The 14291-nt window shown below is 45.1% G+C and overlaps 1 protein-coding gene across 1 annotated transcript in view; it reads right to left on the reverse strand.

Annotated features, from left to right (window-relative positions):
- Window positions 1–8545: 8545 nt before the first annotated feature.
- F8 (coagulation factor VIII) overlaps window positions 8546–14291 on the reverse strand; it is a 56458-nt gene continuing 50712 nt past the window's right edge. Inside the window, exons 23-26 of the mRNA XM_063141875.1 lie at window positions 13656–13800; window positions 12260–12408; window positions 9919–10095; window positions 8546–8882 (exon numbers count right to left, since the gene is read on the reverse strand). Coding sequence (XP_062997945.1) covers window positions 8727–8882; window positions 9919–10095; window positions 12260–12408; window positions 13656–13800 — 627 coding nt within the window. The 3' untranslated portion in view covers window positions 8546–8726. The remainder of the gene's footprint in view (window positions 8883–9918; window positions 10096–12259; window positions 12409–13655; window positions 13801–14291) is intronic.

Raw genomic sequence — 14291 nt, forward strand, 5'->3', positions numbered from 1 at the left:
TATATCCCGCCCTATATCACTAAGATCTCAGGGTGGTATACAGATAAAAGCATACAGTATAAAACAATAAATATACCCAGTTAAAAACAAATTAAACCAAATTAAATCTGTGGGCGTCCGATTTGTAAGTGGCTACCCTAGCGCCCTCACCTCTGCCCCGTCTCTTCTCCCGTAATAGGAGCACTGAATAGCAATCCTCGCAGCGTAGTTTTCCTTCTGGGCATCTTCTCCTACTATTAATGAGATTTGTATTAAGAACCCTTGATAACATCTGTAGGGTTCCCTGGAGCGCAGATATTGCCCCAGCTCAGGCTTCCCCAATGTGGTGTCTTCCAGACGTGTTGTACTACACCTCCCATCGTTCCCAACCATGGGCCAAGCTGGCTGGGGCTGATGGGCATTGTAGTACAACACAACTCGAGGGTGCCATGTTGGGGACAGCTGCTTTAGTTAAAAGTTGCCAGGTCTTACTCTTCAGCCTACCTCACAGGGTTTGGGATTTGTTCTCAGGCTGGCAAGTTAAATCTCTCTGGGACGTCAGCATATCTGTGCACTTGGTGTAACTTTAACCTTGCCCAATCCGGAGCCCTTCAGATGTGTGGTCCTTTGTAAAGAGCTTTCAGTGTTGTCCTCCATCCCACCTCTTCCTAAAAAGAGAAGGGGGAAAGGACATGTTTTCCCTCCCTGCCTCTCCTTTTTCTAGGCCTTTGTATCGCTTGCTCCATCGCTTTACGGCTAGGCTCCTCTCTTTTACCCTGGACTTTGCTCCCAGGCCCGACCGAGGATTAGATTTTTCACTTGCCAGAGTTAACAACCCTGCAATATAACACACATATCTTTACCTCCTGGGGCCGACAACAACGTTTTCCAACCCTGCAAGGATTTAAAATAAAAACAAACAAAAAAAGGGTTTCTTGTTGCGAAGTCTCATCTGAAAGCCCCCAGTGGACAGGATCCAATCTGACACTACTGCTAATGTAAATTACACTATGTGAGCATAAGCAACCTCTAGAGCAAAGCCAGTAGCATGTGCTGGCACGGCGGGTTTTCCGGGGGAAGCCCCTGTGCCAGCAAACACTGTTACCATTGCGCTTGGGGTCACTTGCTCTAGCACAGCGGTGGGGAAAACCTAGTTCAGCCCAAAGGCCGAATTCTCAAGGGACTGCATGTCAGTGGTGGGCGGAGCTAAAGCAAAAGCGCCGGACCCAAAATACAAAAAGGACCAACATAAAGTGTTGTAACAAATTAAGCCTTAGGAGAAACATCCCAACCTTTTAGAATGGGGCAGGGGGAATCGCACAAGAGCCCGGAAATCACCAAATGACCTGTGGTTGAGGAAGGGAGAGGAAGCCGAGGGAGAACCCCCGAGGTTCATCTCCCAGGCCTGAGGTTCCTGACTCCTGCGCTAGTGCAATGTAATTTATGTTAGCTTTAGTGTCACATTGGAGCCAGAGGAAATGGCAGCTCATTGAGGATTTCACTCTCCACCCTCCCTATGCTACTGAGCGGGTCGGGCTGCAAAGACGCCATTTGTCAGCACAGAGACAGGCGCTTCACAGGCCATTAATCGACAATTGGTGCAAAATGAGATTTGCCCTGTTGGGTCAAGACTGCTCAAAGCAGCAGTTGGCTTTGAGGCTTGGGGAGGTGTTTTGGAAGCGACCCATTTCTTAGAGATTTAATGATCTGTATCTTAAATCTCTGCATTGCTGATGGGTTTTATTCTGGTTGTACTTTTCATAGAATCATAGAATAGCAGAGTTGGAAGGGGCCTACAAGGCCATCGAGTCCAACCCCCTGCTCAGTGCAGGAATCCACCCTAAAGCATCCTTGACAGATGGTTGTCCAGCTGCCTCTTGAAGGCCTCTAGGGTGGTTTTATATTGCAGTCTTAAGCTTCCATACTTTAGATTTTACACTCGTATCTTAGGGTTTTAATTTTCGTGAACCGCTTAGAGAGCTTCACCTATTGGGCGATATAGAAACGAAATGAAATGGACAAATAGCTTCACACCCTGGGGCCAGGAGTTGCTTTGTTGATCTCTCATGAAAATAAAATTAAAAAAAGTTAAGTCCAACACAATACATGCACACACACTTGCTCTGCACTTTTATAGTGCAGAGAGCCAACTGAAGACATTTTTCTGCCTGGTGCGAAAAAACAAGATACCCCCACCCTCTGTCCTATGAACAAAGTCTAGGATGGCCAGTTAAGTATCACTCAAAACAAGACATGCTGTTTCAGGGAGAGAAACGCTGTTCCATCAAGGGTGAGCTATTCCATCTGCTCTCCTCCCCGCCCCACAACCTGGAGACTTTAAAAGCAAAGCTGGAGCTGAAGGTTGGGAGGCATTGCTTCAGGGGAAGAAACGCTGGCCTCATCTACACCAAGCAGGATATTGCACGATGAAAGCATTATCGTGCTTTCATCATTAATAGAAGTATAGCATTAATAGAAGTATAGCTTCCAATAGAAGTATAGCTTCCAAATCAAGTGAGGTACTGGTTCCTCTCTATTCGGCCCTGGTTAGGCCTCATCTAGAGTATTGCGTCCAGTTCTGGGCTCACAATTCAAGAAGGATGCAGACAAGCTGGAGCGTGTTCAGAGGAGGGCAACCAGGATGATCAGGGATCTGGAAACAAAGCCCTATGAAGAGAGACTGAAAGAACTGGGCATGTTTAGCCTGGAGAAGAGAAGATTGAGGGGAGACATGAGAGCACTCTTCAAATACTTAAAAGGTTGTCACACAGAGGAGGGCCAGGATCTCTTCTCGATCCTCCCAGAGTGCAGGACACGGAATAACGGGCTCAAGTTAAAGGAAGCCAGATTCCAGCGGGACATCAGGAAAAACTTCCTGACTGTTAGAGCAGTGCGACAATGGAATCAGTTACCTAGGGAGGTTGTGGGCTCTCCCACACTAGAGGCCTTCAAGAGGCAGCTGGACAACCATCTGTCAGGGATGCTTTAGGGTGGATTACTGCATTGAGCAGGGGGTTGGACTCAATGGCCTTGTAGGCCCCTTCCAACTCTGCTATTCTATGATTCTATGATTCTATGATTCTATGAAAGGGGCATATAAAAGGCAGGAGCCACACCAAGCAGGATGTAGTGGTATGAAAGCAGTATATGGCATGTGTCAATGGGCCCCAACAGTTGTCAGTGCACTTCAATACCGCTATAAAGCAGTAGTGTGGCTCCTGCCTTTTATATACCGCTTTTATAGTGCAATATCCTGCTTGGTGTAGATTAAGCTACTGTTCCAACCAAGCTTCCCCCCACCCCTCTTCTTTCTTATCTGCTCTGTTTTGCTGTAAACTTGTATTCAGTATATTTTTAACATTATTGTGATATTGTTGATTAGTATATTGTTAAATATTGTTGTAGTTTTAATTTTTGTAAACCGCCCAGAGAGCTTCAGCTATTGGGCAGTATAAAAATGCAACAAATAATGAAAATGAATGCATCGCCAAAAAAAAAAAAAAAAGGAGGATAAAAGTGAATGCAGATTTGCGTAACGTTGGCAGATAGTCATTGACGCATCTAGGTTCAGATTCAGAAATAATGGCTCTCATTTAAATAGAAACACAATACTTATAAATATTTGTGGGACTCATGAAAATAAAATATTATAAATGAATGAAATAGGATACATTAATATGCCACCCTGGAATAGAATCAGAAAACAAAAGAGGGAAGAAGAATTTTGCAATCGACCAAGCTTGGGGAGAGGAAGGGGCGGGGACTGTGAATTAATACTAATGTGTTTTGATTTCATTTTTTCCTCTGTATTTTTGGAAAACTTAAAAATTTTACAAAATAGAAACAAAACACGTCTCATCATACTAGAGGAGACTGTGGCCAGGTGAGCTTGTGTAGCCTGCAGTCCAGGTGCTGAAAGATGATGGGCAACATTTGTTAGGGTTCTTTATCTCTGAACTGTACTTGGACACGGCAGCCTTTCAAACAGAGGAATCTCCTCTGTACAATAGGATACACGGCCACCCTAAAAAACCTGACTGGATTGGTAGTCAGACCTGGAACAGCCGTTTCGCTTAGCTGTGTCAAGAGATGTCAGAGGAATCTGTTTGGGGTTGGAGTTCAACGACCTTTCAGCAGCTTGGACCCCCAGGCTCCGTTCCAACATCCATCAGCTGGCCTGATGTGGCCTGCGGCAAGTCAGGCCAGCTGGCGGATTTTCTGTCTTTTTTTCAGCTTTGCGTAAATTGTGGCCGAAATTCGTGCAAATTACACGAATGCCTGTTTACGCATAAAACACACACACACAAAAGTTCCCAGATTTCCGGGAAAACCCACGGTTTAGTTCACAAATCAAAATGGAGGTGGGGCACCATGGAAATCTGGCCAGCCCCCCAAAGGGCCAGATTTCCTGGCGATGGGCATCCCTAGCTGTGACATAGAATCATAGAATAGTAGAGTTGGAAGGGGCCTAAAAGGCCATCGAGTCCAACCCCCTGCTCAATGCCTACAGGGTTGGCTCTACCTTTAGGCAGCGTGGGCCAGGTTCTTCAGGCAGCAGTTGTCAGGGGACAGGGAGTGGCAGCAAGGGGTTGGAGGACATGAGGCTTGACCTTCTCTCTCCCCAATCCCCCAAGTGAGATCTAGTGTGGTATAGTGGTTAGAGTGCTGGGCTGAGACTGAGAAGACACGGGTTCAAGTCCCCACTCGGCCATGAAGCTCATGGGTGACTTTGGACCAGTCACAGACTCTCAGCCTAACCTACCTCACAGGGTTGTTGTGAGGATAAATAGAGAGGAGGGGGATCATGTATGCCTCCTTGGGCTACTTGGAGGAAAAGCAGGATATAAATGGAACAAATAAATGATAAATAAATGTTAGCCTGCTGCCTTCAGGTGCAGTAGAGGACACTGTCACGTTACAAATACTGAACTAAGATAGGGTGACCATATGAAAAGGAGGACAGGGCTCCTGTATCTTTAACAGTAATGTAGGAAAGGGAATTTCAGCAGGTGTCAATTGAAGAAGGTGAAATTCCCTCTCCATCACAAGAGTTAAAGCTGCAGAAGCCCTGCCCTCTTTTGTATCTGGCCACTCTACTATAGCTAGTGTAGCTTTAACTGTTGTGATGAAGAGGGAATTTCACCCTCTTCAATTGACACCTGCTGAAATTCCCTTTCCTACATTACTGTTAAAGATACAGGAGCCCTGTCCTCCTTTTTATATGGTCACCCTAACTAAGACTCAATTGCCAGTCCATGCAGTTTCTGTACATGGAATGAGGTGGGGCAGGAGAGGGTACCATCTTATCTGTCACCTCAGACAGCAAAATGCCTTGGTGTCAATATTGTGCCACCACTCCCTGCCAGTAACTGCCGCCTGAGGTCTCGCTTTGTTGAGTCATAGAATCGACATGCGCGGCCTATCTGGCTGATTTCTCCCAGTGGTTTTAAACAAGCAACCTTTAAAAGGCAAATCTTTGATTATTATTACTTTTTCAGGCAGAAGTGCTGAACCGAGCAAATTCCCTAAATTATCCAAGCTCGCTCACAAGGTCATCTCTGGTCAAAGGTCACACAAGTAAACGCAGGTCCTTGGGACCAAAACATACCCAACCTGCTGCAATGCAGTTAGTAGTGAAGAGACATACGCACAACTGAATCGGAATGGAGCAAGCACCATTCCACAGTTCTCCTATGGAACCTGACAACATTTATGACCTCACAGCTCCCAATACCTGACCTCAGAAGGCATTCCTGTGTCTTTAAGAGCACTATTCCTGGGAGACAGAGTTGTTTACCAGAGACATCCCACCCACCCACCCCTACTCTCCAGATGTGTTGTAAATACAAGCCACAGCATCCTGGGAGTTGTAGTCCATTACATCTGGAGGGCCCCATGTTGGAGAAGGCTGGTTTACAGTACAATCCTATATACATCTTTGCAGAAGCAAGCCCCGCTCAGTTCAATGGGACTTAGTTCCCAGTAAGTGGATACAGTCTCTTAAATTTGCTGTTTTAAATCTGCATTTTAAATATCTTCCTTGCTGCTCGGTTTTATTTCTGCTTATACTTTTATATTGTGTTTTTATACTGTGGTTGAAGTTTTATATTTTAAACTGTATTTCATGGTCTTAATTTTTGTGACCCGCCCAGAGATCTTTGGTTAGCAGGCGGTATAGAAATGCAAAAAGAAAGAAAGAAAGAAAGAAAGAAAGAAAGAAAGAAAGAAAGGATTGAAGTCCTAGGGTGCTTCCAGATTAGGCTTTTATCATGCAATCACCCTATCCATGGGATGTTATCAGTTCAGAGCCAAGAGCTGTACCAAGAGCAGGGCCTTTTCGGTGGTATCACCAGAGGAGGCTGGTGGCTCTGTTGTCAGTGGAGTGGTGAATCTGCTCCAGGTTTCAATCAGAACCAGTCAGAACTCTAAAAGAGCTCTGGGTGCAAAACCAAGGTGCAAAACTCGGTGGCACCATGGTTGGTGAACTCTCCCCTGGGAAATCCGTCAGGCCCCCTTCCCCAACTTTCTGGAGATGTGGAATAAAATCCTTTTTGTTCCTCTCAGCCTTTAATGATTGCATACTGTCTCCAGCAGGCTGGCTCTTTAATATTGGCCTTCCCCATCCTGGTGTCCTCCAGATGTGTCAAATAAGATTATATTTGGAAAAAAAAATGGAGTATCCTCCTGTACTTTTATTGTGTGTCCTTTTTTTAATGGGTTGATTGCTAAAAATGTGTAAGCCAGCTTAAAAAGATTTTATTTTGAAAGGCAGGCTATGGCGGATAACATTCTTCTTGCCTCCCCAAGAATTCTGAGGTTTTGTTCTAGGATACTCAGAGCTTATGGAAAATAACCATGAGCTAAAAGGAGGCTTCGCTAATTATTATCAGCTATTAATGCTGACTCTGTTCGCCACAAGGACTCTAATGCTGGGAAGGCATTAGGTCAAAGACGGAATCAGTCAAGGGAGGAAAACAAGAGGAGAAAGTACAGATCATGAGGAGACAAGGATCCTTTAACTGTGTGGTGCTGTCCTCAGGCCGTGTGCAGAGTTTTAACTTGGCAAATAGCAAAGGGCAATAAACATGCTGGACATGCAGACTTTGATAACATCTAAAGCGGCCTGGAAGCCTTCAAATCCTGTTCATGAAAGGGCATCAGAAAACAATGGCAAAGATGACGGGATCAGCTCCTGCCCAGCCGGAGTAGAGGGAAGTGACTTGGTAGGATTATCAACCATCAAGATGTGAAGGCAGACACTGGCTCCAAAGGAGGATTAAAACAAAGGCATAGAGGAAGATAGATCTACGACGGCTTTTAGCAAAGACAGCTAACCTTTCCCAACTTGGCACTCTCCAGAGGTGTTGGATTACAGCGTCCATCATCCCCAACCATTGACCACACAGGCTGGTGGGACTTGTAGTCCCAAACATCTGAAGAGCATCAGATTGGGTTCATCCTTTCATGTTAACTGTGGCCTTTCCAGAGACTTTTGAATGGCCACTGTGAGGACTGGATTGTTCTTTAGTCTGATCGCAAGCTGAATATGAGCCAACAGTGTGATACGGCTGCAAGAAAGGCAAAGGCTATTTTGGGCTGCATTAATAGAAGTATAGCTTCCAAATCGCGTGAGGTACTGGTTCCTCTCTATTCGGCCCTGGTTAGGCCTCATCTTGAGTATTGCATCCAGTTCTGGGCACCACACTTCAAGAAGGATGCAGACAAGCTGGAGCGGGTTCAGAGGAGGGCAACTAGGATGATCAGGGGTCTGGAAACGAAGCCCTATGAAGAGAGACTGAAAGAACTGGGCATGTTTAGCCTGGAGAAGAGAAGATTGAGGGAAGACATGACAGCACTCTTCAAATACTTAAAAGGCTGTCACACAGAGGAGGGCCAGGATCTCTTCTCGATCCCCCCAGAGTGCAGGACATGGAATAACGGGCTCAAGTTGCAGGAAGCCAGATTCCAGCTGGACATCAGGAAAAACTTCCTGACTGTTAGAGCAGTACGACAATGGAATCAGTTGCCTGGTGAGGTTGTGGGCTCTCCCACACTAGAGGCCTTCAAGAGGCAGCTCAACAACCATCTGTCAGGGATGCTTTAGGGTGGATTCCTGCATTGAGCAGGGGGTTTGACTCGATGGCCTTGTAGGCCCCTTCCAACTCTGCTATTCCCTGATTCTATGATCCAGCACAGCTCTTACGTAGCAAATTCCACCTCCTTTTCTCAGGGCTCAGTCCCACCTTATACGTACACTGATACTGGTAAATATTTTCTACTTTACAGCCATTTTTCATGCACGCCTACTCCAAAATGGATCCCACTGCTAGCATAGGGAGGGATGTTTATACCACCCCCTAATTTTATGCCATGGCCTGAAACCTGATCCCCCACCTTCCCTCCAGCTATTTCAATCTTAAAAAGAGCAAACACACAGCTCACATCGTGGCTAGTTTGTCCCTAAGAATCATAATGCAGGGCTGCTAAGAAAAGATACATTACTGTCCATCCTTATAGAACTCTGAACATAAGAAAATCCAGCACACGTGTTATATTTTTAGTTATTTTAATTTGTTCCTTAAGTTTCAAGACGTTGTTCTCAAAAAATATACAGGTAACGGTATAGTTAGGTGTGCGTTTTGTTTGTTTGTCGTTGTTATAAGCATGCGTCCATCAGGTCCCGCTTTGGGTCTTCCACACCTTTGGGAGGTTCACTGAGAAGTAGGCAGAAAGCCGCTTGGTTCATGCTAGACCCTTTGCTGGGTGTTGCAGCCCAGAATTTCCATCCTCAGTGCGATGTGGTTGTTCCAGCGGACTGGGTGTATCCTCAAATACTGGGCAAAGAGTGGCGTGTCGAAGAGATTCACCGCTGGGCTGAAATGATTGTGATTTCCCTGGAAAAGCTGGAAAGGGGAAGGGGAATCATTGATGCTTCCTTGGATCGCAAAAACTGCTAGAAGATGACTGAGACACGAAGGAACTGTGGCGAGGTTTACATCACAGAACAGGGCATACAAGTGCTACTGGACACATCACTGATGCCTGCTGTAATTTAACACACTCACTTCTCTTCCAAGAGATGCCATTTTAAATTTCCCATAATGCTCCTGATGTAGTGTTGGCGTCCCACTGGGGATGACCCTTTTAATTTCCCACAATCATAAGAACATAAGAAGAGCCCTGTTAGAACAGACCAAGGGTCCATCTAGTCCAGCACTCTGTTCACAAAATGGCCGACCAGCTGTCATCTTGGGGCCCACAAGTAGGATATGGTACACAGCACCCTCCCACCCATGTTCCCCAGCAACTGGTGTATATAAGCCTCCTGCGTCTGATAGTGGAGGTAGCACATAGCCATCAGGATTAGTAGCCATTGATAGCCTTCTCCACCAGGAATTTATCCAAGCTATCCAAATTGATGCCCATCACGACATCCTTTCTCAAAAGTGTGCTTGATGTCTTCTATAGCTGCCTTCCCCAACCCGGAGTTCTCCAGATGTCATTGGACTACAACTCCCAGCATTCCTGCCCATTGATAACGTTGGTTGGGGCTGATGGAAGTAGAAGTCCTGAGGGGCATGAGGTTGGGAATGGCCAATTTACAATGTGACCCTAAACCAGGGATGGGTAACTTGTAGCCCTCCGGATGTTTTGACCTACAACTTCCATCAACCCCAAGCACCATAGCCAATGGTGAGAGATGATGGGCGTTGTTGTAGGCCCAAATCGCCCATCCCTGCCCTCATCAAATAAAATTCTCTTCCCCCAACCACCAACATCACCACAGACATGGCCTTATAATGATGAAGGCAGAGAATTCATACCTGGCTGAAGTAAAAATAAAATGTGATGGGGTATAAAGGAAAACCTGTGGAATTTCCAAAGTGTAGACCCCAATCACCACTGGAGCCCTCTTGCTCTTAAACAAATGTCACTTACCTTCTCCTTCCTGCTTTGCAGAACAGGTGACCATTCCTGGCCATCCAGGCTGCTTGAGAGAGAAAATTCGCTCACAAACATCTTGGTGAAGGCGGATCTTGCGCCTTGGGTCACTACCCCCGTCAGCCGCATGGTCTTCTTAAAGTTCACCTGAAGCCACTCTGTTTGGCTGTCCACCTGTGGAGCAGACAGAAGTGCCTTCAACCATAGGTGTGCACAAGGGGTGTGCCAGGTGTGCCCAGGCACACCCTAATGATGTCTCAAGGGGTATTTCTCCTCATTTCCCTCCCCTGCAGTGGCCTTCCTGCAATGAGGCAAGCTGAATGCAGAGTAGGGTATCAGTGTCTACAGAGTTTACTAAATAAATGAATAAAAATAACATCATTTAGGTCTGAGTATTCAATAATAATAATAATAATAATAATAATAATAATAATAATTTATTTATTTCCTGCCTCTCCACTTGAATTGAGGCAAGGAACAACAATGAATATAAAACACATTAAAAACATAGCATACAAGATTAAAACATCCTAAAAACACCCTAAAATTCCCCTGGGTAGGCCTGCCAGAATTGATCAGTCTTTATTGCTTTTTTAAATTCTAAAAGACTGTCAAGTTGCCGAATCTCCTCCGGCAGGCCATTCCACAGTCTGGGAGCAGCAAAAGAGAAGGTCCTCTGGGTAACAGTTGTCAATCTACTTTTGGTTGACTGAAGTAGATTCTTCCCAGAAGACCTGAGTGTGCGGGTCGGATTGTATGGGAGAAGGCGATCCCGCAGGTAAACTGGACCCAAACCATGTAGGGCTTTAAAGGTAATAACCAACACTTTGTACTTCGCCCGGAAACTAATTGGCAGCCAGTGAAGTGATTTTAAAACTGGTGTAATGTGGTCACCCCTTTTAAGAAAATAGAAAATAAAATTCCCTGGGTGTACACCCTAATGAAATATGCTGCACATGCCTATGCCTTCAACATGAGGTATGACTGCCTGGGGCCATATCTTCAACATAGGATATGCAGCTTTGGACACCTGACAGGGCTCACTGACTAGAGCTATTCCATCTTTTCTTTCTTAATAGATTTTCGGCAGTAAGAAAAAAAGACAGAAGGAGAGGTGGGAAAACACAGGAGGGTTACGAGTGGAGCCCACATAAAACTCCTTGAATGACGCAGGCTGACAGTGGGATGGAAGCCTCATCTCAAAGAAATCCACTTCTCTGGTTTCTCCATAGAAGACAATCCGATCCACATAAGAGCCTGGTTCAATAAAAGGGATTTTCCTGGCACTGCTGACATTATAAACAGCCATCTTGAATATGTCAAGGTCAAGAGTCATGGCTAATGACTGTGTGAATAGAATCCCTTAATTCCGAAGGGTAAAGGAAAGGAAAACCCCTGCCTTTTTAAACTTTTTAATTAATGAATGGAAAATTAACCTGCTGCATTCACCTCTGTTTATTGCATACAACTTCTCAATCTGAGCTGCTGCGTATACTTAAAGCTGTGTAATCGATTTGCTAATTGATTAAATGGCAGGCAGTTGAGTAACAGCCCATTTTTCAATGGGCTAAATCAATTCTAAGTAAGTACATACATATGCTTACCGTAACACTTCACTTTGAGTTGTGGCAATCTATAAGCATTTATACTGGCCGTCTCCAAATTGGTGCCCTCCAGATGTATCAGACTACAACTCCCAGCATGCACCAGGTTGGGGAAGGCTGATGTAAACCTTTACAGTGCAATCCTATGCATGTCAAGTTAAAAGTAAGTTTTAAAACATGCTTACCGAAGAGTAAACCCCACTGAATATAAAGAGTTTACTTCCAAGTAAACATGCACAGGGATGTGCTGTGATCCATTAGCTAAGCAGTTAAATGAGATAATAATATTAATAATAATAATAATAATAATAATAATAATAATAATAATAATGAGCTAAGAGCCTTATAAACCAGTTTTTACCAGTACAATGTTTAGGGTGACCTTATGAAAAGGATGGCAGGGTTCCTGTATCTTTGACAGTTGTATTGGAAAGGGAATTTCAGCAGGTGTCATTTGTATGCATGCACCACCTGGTGAAATTCCCTCTTCTTCACAGCAGTTAAAGTTGCAGGAGCCCTGCCCTCTTTTTATCTGGTGATTCTAATATAGCTCCTGCAGCTAAATCATCATCATTACGGTAAGCTGCCCTCTTCCCTTGGCAGGCACAAACCTACCAACCACTTTCTCCACAATGGTGTGTTAAATTGAATCTTCCATTTAAATGCTATAGAATTGAATCTTCCTTTCAATCTTCCATTAGTGCTGATATCCCTTCCCCAAATGCAAAACTCACGTTTGGTCTCCATGCATTGGTTCTACCACCGAAGTTCAGCCGGGCCAGAAAGGGAGCCCAAGTGGAGAACACAGTGTCGATATAGGAGGAGGCCGAGATCTGTTCGTTGGAGATTGTTTTGCTCTCCATTCCCAGGGGCATGGAGCAGCCTAGGGGAGAGAAGGAAGGGACCAAGACACATGTTATAAGAACATCAGAAGAGCTATGCTGGATCAGACCAAGGTTTCACCTAGTCCAGCATTCGGTTCACACAGTGGCCAACCAGCTGCCCACAGGAAACTCAGAAGGAGGAGATGAATGCAACAGCACCCTCCCGCCCATGTTCCCCAGCAACTGGTGCACATAGGCATACTCCTTCTCCACTGGAGGTGGCATATATTTTTGTCATTCGGTATTGCTATGTCGATGAAGTATGTGCGTTTTCTTTTTTGTCTATGACCATTATGTCTGGTCAGTTGCAAGGTATTGTTTCGTCAGTATGAATTTTTTATTATTATTATTATTATTATTATTATTATTATTATTATTATTATTACATTCATATCCTGCCTTCCCCACGACCTCCCAGAAGGAGCCCAAAGCAGCTCCAAACAACCCCTGTGAAAAGGGGTGCCAGTTTGCAGAGGAAGTCTCCTTGTGAGTAAAGGGATCTCCTCATGAGGATTGTTCCAGAGGCCTCTGATATGCTGCCACATACATAGCCATCAGGACTAGTAGACATTGATAATCTTCTTCTCCAGGAATTTGTCTAACTCCCGTATAAAACCATCCAAATTCCATAGTTTGCTCTGTGTGGAGAAGTCCTTCCTTTTATCTGTCCTGATCCTCACTCACCCTCAATAGCCCTTGCCTCCCCACCTCTGTTTCTGCTGAGGGAGACAGGGTACCTCCTGTAGGCCCACACACCAGCAGGGACCTACTGACACTTGTTCCTCCCCACTTCTGCTGAGGGAGGGGAGCCCATGGAAGGTCACACCTTGGACAGCTCCTTTAGAGTTCTGAGTGAAACCTTGAGCGGATTCACTGCTTCACTGGCATTGGAGCCAGAGCCAATAGCCTCCACCATGTGGACTCTCCATCAGTGCAGGTATATAAGCAGAGGCTGGCCAACCACCTGTCAGGTCTGAATGCGTGGTCTGAAAGCTCATGAGGCCACCACCTGGTGCTAAATAGGTCTGGGCCTGGTCAGTTTTTGGAAGGGAGACACCTGGGAGCTGCATGTAGCCACCTTGAATTCCATGAAGGAAGAAAGGTGAGCTATAAATGTAATAAACAAAAATAAAGTCTTTCGTTGTGTTGAGCAGGGGGTTGGATGAGGTGGCCTCCATGGTTTCTTCCAACTCTATAATTCTATGATTTTTATGAATGGGAAGGATGGGAAGCCTCATTGCCGTACTGTTCAGGTCACAGCCAAGGAGCTCCATGCGCAGCGTGTTACGGACGCTGAAGTGTGTCGGGTGGAGGCGGAAATAGCGAGCTACAATGGGAGGGTCAAAGGCGTTGTCTTTCACACCTGCAGCATCCATGTTCCCAAAGAATATCTGCAGGCAAGGAGAGAGAAGCAGCTAATTTACTGTTACACCAAGAGTAGAACTGCAGAGGTTTTTTTCCATCTCTTGCCATTTATTTTTAATGGGAGATGCCAGGATTGAACTGTCTATATTAGGGCTGTGCACCACTTCAGATCCAAATTCCGAATCCGAAGCGGATCAGGGTCATTTGGACCTCCAAATTCTGAATCCGAAGTCGGTCAGGGGAGGTCTGAATTGATCCGAAGTGGTTCGGGGGGGCCTATGAAGAAGCTGTCATGGTGCCCAGTTACATGTGTGTACCTTGAAAAATGTCGGAGATAAATGCAGTTTTGTAAATGGGGGAAAACTTAAAAAAATTCTGAAAAATCAGGGGATGATCCGATTTGCTTCAAAATTGGAATGACAAAGGATCTATTTAGAAGCTATCATTGTGCCCAGTAACATGTATGTATCTTGAAAAATAAAAATGTTATAGGCATTTTTCTTTTCCAATGCAAGTT

The sequence above is a fragment of the Elgaria multicarinata genome, chromosome 15, assembly GCF_023053635.1.
Source record: "Elgaria multicarinata webbii isolate HBS135686 ecotype San Diego chromosome 15, rElgMul1.1.pri, whole genome shotgun sequence".
Taxonomy (NCBI): domain Eukaryota; kingdom Metazoa; phylum Chordata; class Lepidosauria; order Squamata; family Anguidae; genus Elgaria; species Elgaria multicarinata.